Here is a 13144-nt window from a genome sequence, read left to right as displayed (position 1 = left end):
ATGCGGCGCTCAGCATCTTGCCACACGTACTTTAGGAAGCTATGACCCCTAAGCTTAGGTTGTAGTTGGGGGCTACAATCAGCACAGCTCATACCGGTTCTTGTTAGAACTCTACGTCCTGCCTCCAGGAAACCTCAAGTGCTTTACAGAGCTTCCTGGAGAACAGGAGTTCTCACACCGCTGGCAAAGATTATTGAGGTGGGAATTCCCTGGAGGTCCAGTGGTTAGGACTCCGTGCTTTCACTGCTGAGGGCCCAGGTTCAATCCCTGGCCGGGAAACTAAGATCCCGCAAGCCGTGAGGCACGGCCAAAAAAAAAATTATTGAGGGCCCCAAAGAACTTCTGTACGTATGGGTTATAGCTACAATAGTTACCATATTAAAAATTAAAACTAAAAAAAATTTTAATTTTTGGTTAATTCATTTAAAAAATAACAACCTCATTACATGTTAACGTAAGTATTATTTTATGAAAATTAACTATTTTCCAATACAAAAAATTGGTGAGAAGAGTGGCACTGTTTTGCAAATCTCTTTAATGTCTGACTTAATAGAAGAGTTGATTCTAATATCTGCTTCTGCATTTAATCTGTTACAATGTTATTTCTGTTGAAGCATACAAAGAAAACTGCCTTCACACAGGTATGTAGTTAGAAAAAGGAAGAATCTTTTATAGCCTTTTCAAATAATTGTAAATATTCTTTAACATTACACCAAAACTCAACTGAACTGATTTCTTAAAGGTTAGATGCAATGGGGAATCTGAAACTATATCAACAAACTTTTCATATTGTTACATCTAAATCCACTGGTCTAGCTTGCACTTTGAATGGATGTTTTAATCTTGCATGATTCTGTAACATCAAGCATTGGTCATTTGGAAAATATTGGCTCACTGAGTTATGCAGACCCTTTTAATACTGACATATTTCGTTATACAATATCAAAAAATCATCTCCAATATCAAAAATTCAAAAAACCACTGATCTCTTCAGAAAAAGCTAAGTAAAGGGAAGAGGTCAGGCTCAAGGTGGTAGATATGAGTTTTTCCAGAATTCCTAATATTTCCTTGAAATCTCAACTTTTATCATTAGTGACAAATCTTGTCCATTATTTTCCTGGAAGTGACACTTCATTCATTTTTGAGAAAATGTCTGCTGAATACTCAAGTCTGAATAACTAGTCTGTGTGCCAGTTGCTCTTCCAAGTAAAATGGTCCATGATAAAAGTAGCTCGTTCAGCTTACAGCTTAAACAATCACACAAGTGTTTTTCCTCGACAACCATCATACTTGGTTTGTAGCAGGAGTGCCTTATGCATACTTTCCATTTCATCAAACAATTAAAAAAGATCAAGACTTAATAAAACTAATAGTGCTTAGTGCTTCATCAAGGGACATCCTTAAGTGAAATCAGCATTTTTTTTTGTTTTTGTTTTTACTGGAAGTGCAGGTAGTAAAGAAAACAATGATTACTAGTACAGTTTGGTGGCAATGTCTTGATTCATGCTAAGGCACCGGCAATTTTATTCACCAGTACTTTTGTATCACCAGTGCAAATTCAACACAGTGAAAAATGTCACCTAGTCTTAGCATTACCATAAAAATAACTTTGACCTTGTGGATTCCCAGAAAGAATTTCGTGGACTTCCTCCAGGGATCTACAGACTCTACTTTAAGAACTGCCACTTTAAAGAAGCCCTTCAAGGACTTCCCTGGTGGCACAGTGGTTAAGAATCCGCCTGCCAATGCAGGGGACACGGGTTCGATCCCTGGTCCGGGAGGATCCCACATGCCGTGGAGCAACTAAGTCCGTGTGCCACAACTACTGAGTCTGCGCTCTAGAGCCCATGAGCCACAACTACTGAGCCTGAGCTCTAGAGCCCGTGTGCCACAAGTACTGAGCCTGCGTTCTACAGCCTGTGAGCCACAACTACTGAGCCTGCGCTCTAGAGCCCGTGTGCCACAACTACTGAAGCCCGCATGCCTAGAGCCCGTGCTCTGCAACAAGCGAAGCCACTGCAATGAGAAGCCCGCACACCGCAACGAAGAGCGGCCCCCGCTCGCCACAACTACAGAAAGCCTGCACACAGCAACGAAGACCCAACACAGCCAAAAATATAAATAAGTAAATTTTAAAAATAAATAAATAAAATAAAAATAAGGAACCCCTTCAAAGTCCACGTTCTATGTTTGAAAGCAAAGAAATGGATGTTCAGCAAAGGAAAGCATCATGTCATTATAAGGTATATCCCGTGACTATTGTCAGGTAAAACTTCCAGGGAGCATATGTGGAAATCACTCAGCTTCCCTGTCACATGGAAATCATGGTAAAAGCTGGCATTCCTTGTTATGGATATTAGCATTACATTCTAAGCAGAGAATTTTATTTATTTATTTTATTGAAGTAACACTGGTTTATAACATTATATAAGTTTAACGTGTACAATGTTATATGGGTTGGCCAAAAAGTTCGTCCGGGTTCTTCCAATATTTCTATTTCTATATACCATACTGCGTGCTCACCACCAAAAATTTAGTTTCCATTCATCTCCATACAGTTGATCTCCTTCATCCATTTTGCCCTCCATTTTGCCCCTTCCCCTCTGGTAACCACCACTCTGTTCTTTGTATCTACATGTTTGGTTTGTTCACTTATTTTATTAGTTTTTTATATTCCACATATGAATGAAATCATACAGTATTTGTCCTTCTCCACCTGACTTAATTAACATAATACCAGCAAGGTCCATCCATGGTCTCACAAATGCTAAGAGTTCATCTTTTTTTAAATGGCTGAGTAGTATTCCATTGTATATATATACCACATCTTCTTTATTCATTCATCTGTTGATGGGCACTTAGGTTGTTTCCATATCTTGGCTATTGTGAATAATGCTGTGATGAACACAGGGGTGCACATATCTTTTCAAATTAGTGTTTTCATATTCTTTGTATACATAACCAGAACTAGGATAGCTGGATCATATGGTAGCTCTACTGTTAATTTTTTGAGGAATCTTCACACTGTTTTCCATAGTGGCTGCACCAACTTAAATTCCCACCAACAGTGTATGAGGGTTCCCTTTTCTCCACAGCCTTACCAGCACTTGTTATTTCTTGCCTTTTTGATAATAGCCATTCTAGCAGGTATGAGGTGATATCTCACTATGGTTTTGATTTGCATTTCCCTAATAATTAGTGATGCTGAGCATCTTTTCATGTTGTCCATTTGTATGTCTTCTTTGGAAAAATGTCTATTCAGCTCCTCTGAGAAGAGGATTTAAAAAAATAAACAGCAATAATAACAGACAAAACTCAGATCAAGAAAACAAATGTTATTAAACTAACATAGGTTAGTTCAAGAGAATAAGTTTCAAAGTAAAATTCCATAATAATGTTAGCAAGCTGTATTTCCTATTTATTTTATGACTTAAGCTTATCTTCATGGGGATAAAGATCAGATGCTAGAATTATACACTTAATAAGAAACACAAGAATGTAAAGGAGGATGATGAGAGCTTTTCGGCAATGTGACTAAGAAACTAATTAGCACTTCCTTGACTTGCTTAGGGACTGAGCACTGTGAAAACACCAAGTCTGCATTATGTTTCTAAGTGGATATATATTTTTTCTTGGTTATTTTTGGTGGTGAAGGAGAAAAGGAGAAAAAAAGGAAATAATGAACTAGAGGATTAACTTAGACTCTCCAACCAATACTCTATATACAGATCCCTCAGAAGTAAATGTCTATATTAAAATTCAGAGTCATCTCACTGTTCAGTGAATACATTCTATCCTTAAAAGACATCTGAGGAAATGAGTATGAGAAAATATGAATCACAAATGTAAAAGGGCCTATTCAGTGGATTTCAAACAGTGTTTTGTAGAGACGTAGGTACCACAGAGATGTCTCTGGGATCACAGCAGGAGAAAGGAGAGGTCAAGCTGGGAGGACTGCAAGTCAGTCGAGATACTCTTTTATTTTCATACATTGGGTTCATACAAGATTTAGTTTGAAAAAAGACTAAAAGGAGTTTAATTACCCATGGTTGAATCTCTTCCTGTGCTATGGGATACTAAACTTGAGGTAATAACAACTTTAAACTAGTACCCCCAACACATATATACACATTAGGGAATCCCCCCTGAAAAAAAATCTGAGGCATCACTTTTGACTTTGTTCCAGATGGTATACAAACTAAATTTATTAGCAATAAATGCAAAGTTATGAGCCAGCCAAATTCAAATTAAAAAACTCTAATTTGACAACCTTAATATCCAACAAAAGAGGCTTGCTTGAATAAATATGCTACACATAGATTATGGAATACTACGTCCTATTAATACAATGTTGTAAAAGAATAATGATACTAAAATATGTTAATGATATAGTAAAATGAAGTGTAGTATACAAATAATTGATTTTATTTTTATAGAAAAATTCTCTACATGTATTTGCCTAAAAAAAAGAAAAAAAAGACTGGAACCAAAATATCAGGTGGAACTATTATCCAAAATTTTAATATTCTTCATACTTATCTATAGCTTCTAGATTTTCAATAACAGACACATATTACTTACATTACAAGAAAAGGATTGTCATTTAAAAAATTCTTTTGAAGAGTTGTCAAAATGTCCCCAAGCATAAGTGGTCACTCAACTCAGCAGATCTTTGTGCCTTATGTTTATTCTAAAGCAGTGGTTCTCAACCAAGGTCAATTTTGACCCCTGGCAGATGTCTGGCAATGTCTAGAGCCATTTTTGGTTGTCACGACTGAGTGAGGGGTGCTTCTGGCAGCTCGTGGGCAGAAGTCATGGATATTGCTAAACATCCTACAATGCACAGGATAACCCTAACAAAGAATTATCCAGCTTGAAATGTCAGTAATACCGAGGTTGAGAAATCCTGTTCTAAAAGATTAACTAGAATGAATAAGAACTTCTTCCCCACAGGCTGTTTAATCCTCAGCTTCTCTGCTATGACTGTTGACAAGAAGATAAACTAATTCTGACAGAAACATGGCCAGCAGTCTATGCTGGATTGGCCTAATTCAATTCTCTTCATGTTTCCAAGTCAACTTCAGATATAGAGGGTCTCAACGTTTCCCTGGATCACATTCTAAATGCAGCTGTAGAAACCAGAGCATACAGCTATCTCTTTATGTGAAAAAGCCATGTTCCCTTCAGTCAATATTTTATCCCTGAACATTTTAGTAAAATGGTAGTTTATGATAACAAATTACTAGAAGCTCTAAATGTGTCATATTTCTCTTTATTCCAATGCCATAAGCAAAACTCCATTTCCTTCAAAATCTCTTTCAATAAAAACATAATATTATTTGCCAAAGACAAGATTCCAGGGACTAAACAGAGAGCTCTTTCTTGGATCTTAATTCCATCATCTGGACAAGCTTAATTTATATACTAGAATCTCTCTGTCTGTCATGGAAATTTTTAAAAACAAAAGAAGCAGCAGAGACAAGCCAAAGCAATGGTAAGTTAGAAGTATGAGAACTGCAACCACAGAATGAATACAAAGTCAACAAGAAAAGCACGGATTTTTTCACAAACGGCAAAAGAGCCTGAGAAGTGGGAAGAAACATTCTGACCTCACTGGTCAGTCATAAGGGTGATGCCCCACAGCAAATACGTATCAGGAGGCACACAGAGGGCTACGGCCAGAAAAGCCTGGGGAAGGGGAGATTAAGAAAAGAAATGATTCACTTCTCTGAAATCCTTGAGTCTGGTTCTAGTTCACTCTAGTTCCAGTTTTTTTCTCATCCTCTTTCTTTATCTATGGATCAAAAGCACATCAAGGGTGATAAGCGCAAAAACTCAGTGTTTGAACCCAGAGGATTTTTTGAACTAGGAACCACCATGCAGCTCTGCAAGGTAACTTACTGTTATTTTATAGTACTCTACATTTATAGTACACAATCTATAAAACCAAACCAACAACAACATTCCAACATACGTGAGGATTTGGTTCCAAAGTGAGTCTTGAATAAGTGTAAGGAAGTTCTCCATACCATGCTGTAAGTCTTGGTTGCTGGTAAGTTACATCTAAGAAAGAAAATACAGGCCCTTTGAAATGGTTTGATGCTATTTAAGGTGTACCCATTGAGTGCCAACACCATGCCTTGCAATGTATAAGAAGCTATGAGAAATACAAAGGAAGAGTAAGGATGGGCCCTGACCCAAGGCTCCACCTTCACAGAGGGCATGGGATTTCAGGAGTAGAATGGTGACAGCTAAAAGGAGGACGACAAGAGAAGGTACACTGGCAGAAACAGTATGGGTGAAGCTCTGAGGTGAGAATGTGTGTGACTTATTTGTGTCAGTGATGACATAAACAAGAGTGAAGGGGACACAGCGCAGAACAGAAGGATTCAGATTAGGGAGGGTCTAAAATGCAGGATATGGAGTCTGAACCCTTGTAGGTAGGAACTTGTGGCACCAACGTCCATACAAGAAACAAGACAAACTGTTCACCCCTGTGCCACCCTTGTGTAAGCCCTTTTGATTCCAAATGAAGAAAAAAGTGCTCTGACCAATCATAGCATGTAGCTAATTTTAGTCAGAAGTTTTTGATGTCCAATTTATTTAGAGAGGGAGTTACCCATAGATCTGCTATTTTTCCTACAATTGATTTCAACCACTACAACAATAAAAACAATAATAATAAAAGCAGCTAACATTCACTGAAGGCTTACTATGTAGCAGGCATTCTGTTAAGTACTTATCATGCACTATCTCATTTAATTATCACAACAACCATGTAAGATAGGTACCAATATTATTATTCACTCTATTCTACAGATCAGAAAATCAAGAATCAGAAAATTATTTAACTGTAATTTGTTTAAAATTAACCATTATTTTGAAAGACAGAGCCAGCAATCAAAGCCAAGTCCGTCACCAAAAGCCCTGCTGTAGAAACTGCTGGGAATTAGAAGGCTGCCCTGAAAGAGCTGACTCTCATTCTGACACCTGAGTTACAAAAATGATGCCAGTATACGTTGCCTCTTTCTCCACAGAAAATTTAAATTCACTCAATGGGCCAGAAAGGAAATTCTATGCTAGAGCACAGGCGCTCCCCAGTGACCGCCTCTGGTATAGCAGGTACTGTTGCTTGTGGATGACCACAGAGGAGCCCGTGTTCCAAGTCAGGTAATCTCGACAAGCTCAGTAGAATACGACAGATGCTGAAGCTAAAGGAGACTGGACTCTTCTAGTGAAACTAAAATGAGAATAAAAAGTTGATAAAAAGGATCACAAAAGAATATATGTCAAATAGAATCAGGAAAAAAAAGCTCTGGAAGTTTCTATGAAGAAAGAGGAAAGCTGGCACCATTTGCAGTAATAAATAGTGAACAAACACAAAAGGAGATAAGCCTATCAACCACAGTTCAGTCAAACCAAACTTCCTTTGCTTCCTTGAACTCCCATCTCCTGCCATGTTCTGAGAACCACTTGCTGTTTCTTCTGCCAGGAACACTCTTCCCCGTCCCCTTTGACAGGCTAATTCCCACTCATCCTTAGGGTTCCAGTCAGGCTTTGAATCTCTGTTTAAATCTGGCTGTGGTACAAAGAAGCAACGGTGCAAAGAAGCAACGGTATTGGAAAACATTCCGGAGAGGAAGACCAAACATCAACAACTGTGATCTCAGAGATCTACTTACCCTCTCTGATGCCAGTCCTCTGTTTCCAGGGAACATCCTGACAAAGCTGTTCAAATACTGAGTCGGCTTCTTTTAAGTCAACAAAGCCAGGATACAAACACACCCTTGATGCAGAAAGAACAGTTATTAACTAAAGAACACAGAAAAAGATGAGTTAGACTCTAATCATTAGCAGAATAAATTAATCTGGATGATGCTTCCTTTCGTAGGGAGATGAAATCATCTTACCACACCTCCAGAGCTTAATATCACCCAGATCATGATGCTCCAGATGTAAAATAAACCTCTTTCAAGTTAAGACAAATAAAAGAGGTAATGAAAGATAAAGAGGTACATGACAGCTTTCATAGATATGGTTCAAATATTACCCAAGCACTGCTTAGCTGTGAAACCTTGGACAAGTTACTTAACCTCTCTGAACCTTGGTTTTTCTCATCTGTAACACAAAGATGATCTCCACCTTATAGCATCACTGTGAAAAGTAGAATAACTAATAAAATGCTTGGCCCTGTGTTACTTTAACAATTGATAGTCTTCTAAGACTATGTTAATTGTAGGGAAAGCAATCATTTATAACTATCAAAATAAACATATCCAAAGAAGGGTTCTTTCTCTATTGAATATACACTTATTTCAACAGTGCCAAGCCAGCTCAGAATTGTTTTGGATATCTTTTTTTTTTCTCCTTTAAACAGCTTTATTGAGGTTTAATTTACATACTGTAAAATTCAACAAAGAATAATGTCTTCAAGGTTTATCCATGTTGTAGCACATTATCAGAACATTTCTTTTTATGGTAGAATAAAATATTTCATTATACAGACATACTGCATTTTATTTATCCATTCACCAACTGAGGGACATTTGAGCTGTTTCTACTTTTGCCTATTATGAATGCTGCTATGGACATTCACATGCAAGTCTTTGTGTGGATGTATGTTTTCATTTCTCTTGGGTAAGACACCTAGGAGTGAAGTTGCTGGGTCATATGGTAAATGTATGCTTAACTTTTTAAGAAACCATCAAACTTTTTTCTAAAAGGGTTGTACTATTTTACATTCCCACCAGCAATACAGGAAGGCTCTAATTTTTCCACATCCTCATTTATAATAACACTTATTACTGTCTTTTTGATTATGGAAATTCTAGTGAATATAAAGTGGTATTTCATTGTGGTTTTTTTTTTTTTTTTTTTTTTTTTTTTTCCTTTTTTTTTTTTTTCTTTTTTTTTTTTTTTTTCATTGTGGTTTTGATTTCTATGTCCCTAATATACTATTTCATTTTAACAATGCATTTGGCTTTTTTGGATACCTTTCTTAAGAAATGTTCTGAAAGCCCATGGGACACTCTCTTCAACAGCCTTGTTGGTAGTAAACTTTCACTCTTTAAAGGTACATTTAATTTTTTTTAACAGTTTAACAAGTAATTTATTAATTAATTTTAACCTGTTGTCCAATTTAAAATGTTTGGATCTGAATTATTACTTTTTTCCAATTTTACTGAGATATAATTGACATACAGCACTGTATAAGTTTACAGTGTACAGCCTAATGATTTGGCTTACACATATTGTAAAATGATTTTTTGAAAGAGCCAAAGCTCACCTGAAGCCATACCAGGTTAACAATGAGATGTGACCAAAATAATGCAACTGGTTTTCTTGTGTGACTATTAAACTTGCTTTAAAAGGGAAGTTCTGAAAAAGGCTATAACAATAGCAGTGCCAGTGGACTAATTATAGAGGCTTCCAAGTCCAACAGCAACTCTTTCTAAGCAATTCATTTAGATAGATAAGTTCTGATTTATTTAAATGTCTCATTATTTTATAGTGACATGCATTAAGGTGATGCTTTCAAAGTGTTTTGAAACAATGACTAATGCCTAATATACCCTAAATCATATATGCTTTAATTTTATTGAAATCTACCTTTATATAGCAATATGACATAACTTAATATATATTATATATAATAAGGTATGATTAACATAATACGTAATAATATTGAATTGGCCAAAAAGTTCGTTCAGTTTTAAATAAAAATAAAAGACACATTTTCCACTTTCACCAAGAACTTTATTGAACAACGTATTCACTAACCGAACAATTTTTTTGCCAACCCAATACATACAATGTAATCTAACAATAATAATATAATGTAACACAAACAGCACATAAGTTGAGGCCAGACCCAACTCTAATATTAAATTACTGTGTAGCCTAAGAAAAAGTACTCAATCTCCCTGGACCTCATTTCCTCATCTGAAAAACTGGAGAAGTAAGCTACTATACCTGAGAGGCTATGAAAATGTTTTGAAGCTAGTATAAAAGGAGATATTACCACATTAATTACTTCAATCAAGGGAGTAGAATATTTTAAGAGACTATAACTCAGTGATAATTATAGTCCCTTTCTAGTGAGGATTCACTTACCTAGATATGCCTGTGGGTGACAGGCTGATTTCATACACACCCTCTTTACTAAAGAAACAAAGAAAACAAAGACTTGTTAGTATCAAGTAAAGCAATATACAGCACGTAGCGGAAGGAAGGGTTGTCCTTCAGAGTTCACAAAGTCCTAGCTCACCAAAATCACTTCACGATGAAGGCGCACTATGAGGGAAGTACAGCCCCACCTTCTTCTACCACTGAGGTAAGGGGCAACAGGGTGGTAATCATTAATGGCACTGGGATTGGAATCCTGACAAAATCAGGCCATGGAGGCAAAAACCAGGACAAAATAAATTCTAGTGCTATCCCTTTATATTTCACCCATAATTCAGGCTGATGTGGTGCAGAAATCTATCACACAAAGGGGCGGCAAATAGAGTATCCCCTTGGAGACTTTGGAATAGAGATACACTGAACAGAAGCAAGTACAAGGTCCCCATGATCCAGCTCCACCTCCTGACAGTTCCCACAGACGCATCAGCTTCCATGGCAATTACTGCTTGGAATCTTCTGAATACACCACCACGTGTCAAACCCCATGCTTTTCTACATGCCAGCATGCCTCCCCACCATCTAGCACCCCCAATCCAAACCACCCCCAGCTTTGGTCCAGTGGAAAATTCTAATTCATCCTTCAAAATCTCAGCTCAGCATCACCTTCTCTAAACCTTTCCTGACCTGTAATCCAGGCCAATAATGTTAGCTATCTCATCCTCTGTTACCACACCTCGTTACCTACAAGTCTACGCTTCCAAGATATTCAGGATTACAACTTATCTGACTACATGTCTATTTCATTTACTAGACTATGGGCTCCTGAAGGGCTGGAATGGGTTATTTTTCTGTTTCCTAGTGCCTGGCACATAATAATAGATGAGCAGTAAAAAGCTTACTGAACTTAATCAAATGTGCAACAGTACAAAACTGTTACAGATGGGCAGGGTAGTGAGGTCTATAACCCACCATGGTGAGAAAAGTGACCCAGACTGGAGAGGTGCCTCTGTCAAGATAACTGTGTCAGATTCTTCTCACAGAGATAAGTTACAGAGAATAATATAAAGGGACAGTATTTCCATCACCCTTTTCCACGTGAGTTAGCAGTTCATGATCTTTGAGCTGGGCTCTTAGGTAGATGTGTGAGCCGCTCTGAGCCAAAATGTTGGCAGAGTTATTATCACAAACATTTAGCACATTTCAAAATGAGTTGCCTATAAAGTTTGCTAGAGTGTGAATATAATATAGAGTGCGATATATTTGGGGTCACATTTAGAAACGCTCACTTCAAATGTGAGGGACATTTCTGGCTATTAAAAAAAAAAATCGGGGGCTTCCCTGGTGGCGCAGTGGTTGAGAATCTGCCTGCTAATGCAGGGGACATGGGTTCGAGCCCTGGTCTGGGAAGATCCCACATGCCACGGAGCAACTAGGCCCGTGAGCCACAACTACTGAGCCTGCGCGTCTGGAGCCTGTGCTCCACAACAAGAGAGGCCGAGATAGTGAAGAGGCCCGCGCACCGCGATGAAGAGTGGCCCCCGCTTGCCGCAACTAGAGGAAGCCCTCGCACAGAAACGAAGACCCAACACAGCCAAAAATAAATATAATAAATAAAAGAACAGCCAAGGCCTGGAGGCACCTACTGTTTAAAAAATAATAATAATAAAATAAAATAAAATCGGGCTTCCCTGGTGGCGCAGTGGTTGAGAATCTGCCTGCCAATGCAGGGGACACGGGTTCGAGCCCTGGTCTGGGAAGATCTCACATGCCGCAGAGCAACTAGGCCCATGAGCCACAACTACTGAGCCTGCGCGTCTGGAGCCTGTGCTCCGCAACAAGAGAGGCCGCGATAGTGAGAGGCCTGCGCACCGCGATGAAGACTGGCCCCCGCTTGCTGCAACTAGAGACAGCCCTCGCACAGAAACGAACACCCAACACAGCCAAAAATAAATAAATTAATTAATTAATTAAAAAAAAAATCTAGGGACTTCCCTAGATTCCCTTCCACTTCCTGGCACGGTGGTCAAGAATCCCCCTGCCAATGCAGGGGACACGGGATCAATCCCTGTTCTGGGGAGATCCCACATGCCGCGGAGCAACTAAGCCCGTGCGCCACAACTACTGAGCCTGCCCTCTAGGGTCCGCGAGCCACAACTACTGAAGCCCAAGCGCCTAGAGCCCGTGCTCCGCAACAAGAGAAGCCACCGCAAAGAGAAGCCCATGCACCGCAATGAAAAATAGTCCCCACTCGCCACAACTAGAGAAAGCCCGTGCGCAGCATCGAAGACCCAATGAGGCCAAAAAAATATCTAGCATAGCTAACTTCAGATAAACAGAATTAACAAACCCTATGTTCAAGGAGGATGAGTACTGTCATTTTTTTTCTCTGACTTGGAAATTCACAATTGTCCATTTTTTCAACCTGAATGTCCTATCTGTAACAGGTTTCATGGTTTTGTTTCTTCTCTTTACCACCAATGGAGGCAGTATCACATTTGTGTTTGCAAAACAAAGACTGTTAGAGCTACCAGCCTGGGTCTTAAGTGATTATACAGTCCAAACCCTTAATATTACAGACAAGGAAACAAAAGTCCAGAGAGATAGCAATAACTTACCTAAGGACTAGGTAAGTTACCATAGCTAACTAATGGCAAGGCCACAACTACATACCCTCTTTAAAGTATGATGACATCTGTGTTCGTTTCAAATTTTTCTAAGATATACAAGTCAATCTGCCAACAGCCAAACAGCTTAACAGTTGTTCATGAGCAACAGCATACACATAATGCTAATTTGCTAAAATAAAAGGATGCTTTCTACTGATAATTTATCTGCATCAGGTGGAAACTGAGAAGCAGGAAAAGAGGAATCAAAGCTTCTTTCATCATTTTGGAAAAGAATATTTTAGACACAGATCACTATAAGAGAAATGTTTACTATCATTTAATTGCTCTGGAAGAGTTATGTGGTTTTAAGAAATGAACTGTAAGAGCATCTAGATTTCTAGCAGTTTTCATAA

At 38.3% G+C, this 13144-nt stretch overlaps 1 protein-coding gene across 6 annotated transcripts in view; it reads right to left on the bottom strand.

The window, feature by feature from the left end:
* ALKBH3 (alkB homolog 3, alpha-ketoglutarate dependent dioxygenase) overlaps nucleotides 1-13144 on the bottom strand; it is a 78787-nt gene that overhangs the window by 62214 nt on the left and 3429 nt on the right. For all 6 annotated transcript variants that reach the window (XM_059931423.1, XM_059931417.1, XM_059931421.1 and 3 more), the window contains exons 5-7: nucleotides 10114-10161; nucleotides 7683-7786; nucleotides 5975-6063 (exon numbers count right to left, since the gene is read on the bottom strand). In XM_059931423.1, the coding sequence (XP_059787406.1) occupies nucleotides 5975-6063; nucleotides 7683-7786; nucleotides 10114-10161 (241 nt within the window). The remainder of the gene's footprint in view (nucleotides 1-5974; nucleotides 6064-7682; nucleotides 7787-10113; nucleotides 10162-13144) is intronic.

This window comes from Balaenoptera ricei, chromosome 8, assembly GCF_028023285.1.
Source record: "Balaenoptera ricei isolate mBalRic1 chromosome 8, mBalRic1.hap2, whole genome shotgun sequence".
Classification (NCBI taxonomy): Eukaryota; Metazoa; Chordata; class Mammalia; order Artiodactyla; family Balaenopteridae; genus Balaenoptera; species Balaenoptera ricei.
The sequence above is the reverse complement of the archived record's forward strand: the minus strand, read 5'-3'. Positions and strand labels throughout refer to the sequence as shown.